We start from the raw sequence: 4914 nt of genomic DNA, 5'->3' as shown, positions 1-4914 counted from the left end.
ACCAAAGCCGCCTTTGTTGCTCTTTCCCCATCAAAAGAGTTGCAGTTCAGCCTCCTAGGAATACAGAAGGCTTTGGTTGAGGAAGATCGAAAGAACCACAAGATCTAAATTTTTTTCGATCGTATGATTCATGTTTATGAATTCAGGTACGCTTCCGCATTATGTTATGTTATATTTTTGATGATTCGATATGGATGATCTGGGATATTGAAATTAATTTATTCTAACAACCAACTCATAGACACCGTAAAATTGGCCTTGTTGAAAATGGCAGAAAGTTGAAAGTTGAAAGTTGAATCTTAAGAGACTTGTTAACACTTAAACACTTTTAAATTATCACTTGAAACTAAAACTAAACACTTTTTATTTGTTGTTGTTGTGATCTAATTCTTACGCCACCTTTCAACAGTTCACAGTTCACACACTTATGTCCACATCTCAAAACACTTGACACTATTCTCACATTTTCTCCATTTTCTTTCTCTTTCTCATTCTCAATGGCATCCTTCTTTTTATCTCTTCCTGTAAGTTCCTTTCACTTTCCTCTTTCACCTTTCTTCCTCTATCTTCTTCATTCTATCTTATTTTTTTAATGTTAATTAATTTCTCACTTGGTTGCTTTGTTTTTTTTTTTGTTGTAATTAGTAACAGTTTTTCTGCTTTTAATTTTGTTTCTTGATTATTGGATAACTGTGGTTATTGTTATGCATTATTAGCATTGTTATTACCTAAGGTTTTGTGATCTTTTTTTCACTTTTTGTTTTTGTGTTGAATGTTTCAGTGACATGATTGTTTCTTTGTACTTTCAACTGTTGTGTTAGATCTGAAACTCAGCTTAGAGTATCTTTTATTCCAATTTTTCTGAGTTGCTGCCCTTTGTTTTCTGATGTTCAAAATTGGAACTTTTGACCTACCCAATTTGGTTTCTGTCTTGCAACTGTTCTGAGAAATATATACACTTTAGGTTCTTTTCTGTTTTTGTTTTTGAATTAATAAAAGAAAAAAAAAAAGAGCTCATTTTTGCATCATAGTGTTGGCTAAGTTAGTTGCCATTTGTGTTTTGTATTTTGTAATGAGAATCATGAATATTTTAGAGCTTATTCTATCTGAATTATTAGGAAAGGATGAAAATTTGTTGGTATTTTCCTTTTGATAATAATCTTTTAACCAAATAGAGTGAATTTGTTTCATTCTGTGGAATTTTCCAGGTAAAGAAGCTATACAGGAAGAACACAAGATAAGAGGGGAAATTTTTCTTCAGAGGTTCCTGGGAATTGAGAGGTGAAGTTCAATTGAATATTACTTTTGTTTAGAATGCTTTTTTCTCAAGAAAATGTGTATCCTTCGAAATTCGAAGGCGCCTTTACTTGTATTTCTTGTGCTAGATGGATGCTGATAAGTTTGTCACATTAAAACACAATGTTAAAAAATTAAAATGAGCAAATAAGTTTATGATCTGAAGTAAAAGAAGGAATGTCTAAATCTCAGATCTTGTTACTATTCGAATGCAGGTATTATGCTAGTGTTCGCATAACAGAAAGATGAAATTGAAGTCTAAGAAAGGATGGAAATCTATTGTGCCTCTTCATTTGAAAGGGAAATCGGCGATGCGCTTTTCTCTTTTTCGCAAGGTCAATTCGGCTAGCTGTGGACCGGCGAAAACGCCGGTCTATCTCAATGTTTATGACTTGACACCCATGAATGGTTACATGTATTGGGCTGGTCTTGGTATCTACCACTCTGGTGTCGAAGGTGAAGCTTATAAACTTTGATCTTTTAAATTTTCTCATGAATGTTATGAATGATATATAATTGAATGGTGACCACTCTCGAAGTTAGTTGAGAAATGTTAGATGACAATTTAGTCAAACTATCTAACAGTTCTCATCTATTGTCTTCCTGAAGACAACTGTATGTAAATGATCACTTGACTAGCTTATCATTCTTGAATCAATGTATATGATCATTCAACTTTGACCCATCTCTGGTACTCGAAAGCGTTTATCACTTCACATGTTTTCTCCCAACTTTTCTATCCTGATAAGTAAGTGAGGAAACTAGAGAGTGCAGCAGAGCACTCAAATTTGTTCCTATAACTTCAAAATAGATGGATTTGTCCCTCACAATTTTCTGGCTAGCATTTTCAAAACAAATTTTCTGCCTTACATATATGTCTTGGTTTTCGAGTCGTCCCCAAAAGCTTAATTTAATACACTTGATATTCTTGTGTTATCTGATGAAGCTTAAGTGTATCTTACAGTTCATGGAGTGGAATATGCATTTGGAGCTCATGACTACCCATCAAGTGGTGTTTTTGAGGTTGAACCAAGGCAGTGCCCCGGCTTCAAGTTTCGGAAGTCAATATTCATAGGAACCACTTCTTTGGATCCTGTTCAAGTTAGGGAGTTCATGGAACGCCAAGCCGCAAGCTACAACGGCGACACATATCATTTAATTCTTAAGAACTGCAACCACTTCTGCAAGGACATGTGCTACAAGCTTACTGGCAAATCAATCCCAAAATGGGTAAATAGACTTGCAAAGTTAGGTATGTGAAACACAATATTGAAGTTAACGGAGAACTTCATGTCAAGTTGATAACTGAGAGGTGTTAGTCGATAATTTAGTCAAATCTGTCAAATCATTTAACGAACCTCAGCTATCAACTTCACCTGAACTGCATCTGAGTTTCTACCATAAGTTAAATAGATCATCAAAAACACTATTAATACACCAGTCACTCTTGATACCCGGAAAAAGATACTGTTGACATATTAATATGATCTTTGTTGAACTTGTGGCAGGTTCAATATGCAATTGTGTTCTACCACAAGCACTAAGAACTTCATCTGTGAGGCATGATCCTAGCTATCAACCCTTACCCCATGATAGTGAAAAGAGAAGGCTTAGAGGCTCCTTCAATTGCTTGTCCTCAATCTCAATGCGCCAAAAGCACTTGTCGACGTCTTCGCTATTTCTACAGTCACCCATTAGAGGGTGCTTGTCATCTTCATGGCCCTCCTGGGAACTCAGGAAGTCCATTAATCGTTCCTTGAAAGAAAGGTAACTATTTGAAAAGCTAGAAAAATGTGTTAATTGTATGAACCCAACTGAACCAGACCGGACCGGACCGGATCGAACCGTTGATTTTTTTGTGGATGCTACCTCTTTAGAGGAGCCAAACCCATGTATGTGGGAATCTTTGTAAGTAGTTTCTTCTTTGAAATTCATTTCCCTTTTGTTTCTTTTTTCTACCCTTAATTTCAAGTATTCTTGTAACTTTGGTAATGCTTGTGCTGAATTGTGTCATTAATATAGTTATTTGGAGTTATAGGAGAAACTAACAAATCAAAACTTCATTAGTGTTTGGCTTCTTATCTTCAACTTGCACGTGTGATACAAGTATATAAATTACTTAGGAAAAAGACAAAACAGATGATTGGTTAAAGATAATAGTACTTGCATGAGAAATGATTTATCTACCTTATCACAATAAAGGAATGATAAAGTAATTATATAACATGATTTTTCTCAACTATAGATCTACTTTTTACTACACAATCTGTTGTTGTATCAACGGATTAACATATCAATATATATCACTAAGAATTGCTATGTTATTATTACTATTTTTTTTTCTGTCATCTAATTATCAATATCTTTATATTTTTACAAGAATATGTATAACAAATTTTAAATGTTTTTATAAACTCTCTCTTCTTTTCTTTTCCTTTACTGAATTAAACTTTTAAGTGGTATTTGATTCATTAAATATTATTTATTAAAGCTTAAATATCTATTATAATAAAATATAATTTTTAATAATTGTAATATATATTAATCAATATGATGTCAACATTAGAAATGCTATTTGTACACTAAAATTAACTACCAATGTATTTGTGTATAAATACATGTGTAGTTTAATTTATTTTCAATGTGTATTTGTATTTCACCATATATTTTACACTGATGATTGACTTTGATGGCTGATTTTGGTATACACGTAGTATAACCCTAACCATTATGTATATAATTATATATTTGGATGACCATATATATACATATATATTTGGTATTTTAAAATATTAGAGTGACCAATGTAATTTGAGAAGTGCATGACAAAAATATTTTAGTAAGGAATGTTTTAGTAAGAAATGCACAAAGAAAGATCACATGGTTGCTAACTATTACTCTGATAAACAAAAGGATGATGATTGACTTTGATGGCTGATTTTGGTATATACGTAGTATAACTCTAACCATTATGTATATAATTATATATTTGGATGACCATATATATACATATATATTTGGTATTTTAAAATATTAGAGTGACCAATGTAATTTGAGAAGTGCATGACAAAAATATTTTAGTAAGGAATGTTTTAGTAAGAAATGAACAAAGAAAGATCACATGGTTGCTAACTATTACTCTGATAAACAAAAGGACCGTGCCAACAAAAATAAAGAAGGGGATGTATGCGCAAAGAATATTAATGCTATAATGACAGCTTTTTAGTACAAAGATATCTAAAATTTAAAGTTGTAAGAGAGTAATGTGTGCTAAATCTCGTACGAAAAGAATATTAATATTATACTATGAATTGGATAATTAACTTTTGTTTTCTCTAATTGTTAATATTCCTCAAGATGTTTGAGGATATTAGCTTTAATTTTATGTTAACTGCTCTTTACTTCTTATGTTTGATGTTATGTTTGATTTTATAAAATAAGTCTCTTAAGAGTAAAACACTTTCTTGTGAAGTGGCACGAAATTATAATTTCAAAGAATATAAACCAGATTTCAGTTGCAATTGATGTGAACCATTATCCAGTTTTTATTGCTGTCTTTGGTTAACTTCTTGTCCGAATTAATTGGTAACTAATTAATCAAATAAAGTTATATAATTT

The 4914-nt window shown here is 31.9% G+C and overlaps 1 protein-coding gene across 2 annotated transcripts; it reads left to right on the top strand.

Moving 5' to 3' along the window:
• The first annotated feature begins 342 nt into the window (after window positions 1-342).
• On the top strand, window positions 343-3354 carry LOC112734897 (deSI-like protein At4g17486). 2 transcript variants are annotated; one of them, XM_025784422.3, is made up of 5 exons: window positions 343-524; window positions 1209-1281; window positions 1512-1752; window positions 2261-2548; window positions 2805-3354. In XM_025784422.3, the coding sequence occupies exons 3-5, from the start codon at window positions 1542-1544 to the stop codon at window positions 3065-3067; spliced, it is 762 nt and encodes a 253-aa protein (XP_025640207.1). In that variant the 5' UTR covers window positions 343-524; window positions 1209-1281; window positions 1512-1541; the 3' UTR covers window positions 3068-3354. The 2 variants fall into 2 exon arrangements, with proteins under 2 accessions (XP_025640207.1, XP_072089844.1); XM_072233743.1 differs by lacking the exon at window positions 343-524 and having other exon boundaries at window positions 1143-1281.
• The last annotated feature ends 1560 nt before the right edge of the window (window positions 3355-4914 follow it).

Source organism: Arachis hypogaea, chromosome 3 (assembly GCF_003086295.3).
Source record: "Arachis hypogaea cultivar Tifrunner chromosome 3, arahy.Tifrunner.gnm2.J5K5, whole genome shotgun sequence".
NCBI lineage: Eukaryota > Viridiplantae > Streptophyta > Magnoliopsida > Fabales > Fabaceae > Arachis > Arachis hypogaea.
The sequence above is the reverse complement of the archived record's forward strand: the minus strand, read 5'-3'. Positions and strand labels throughout refer to the sequence as shown.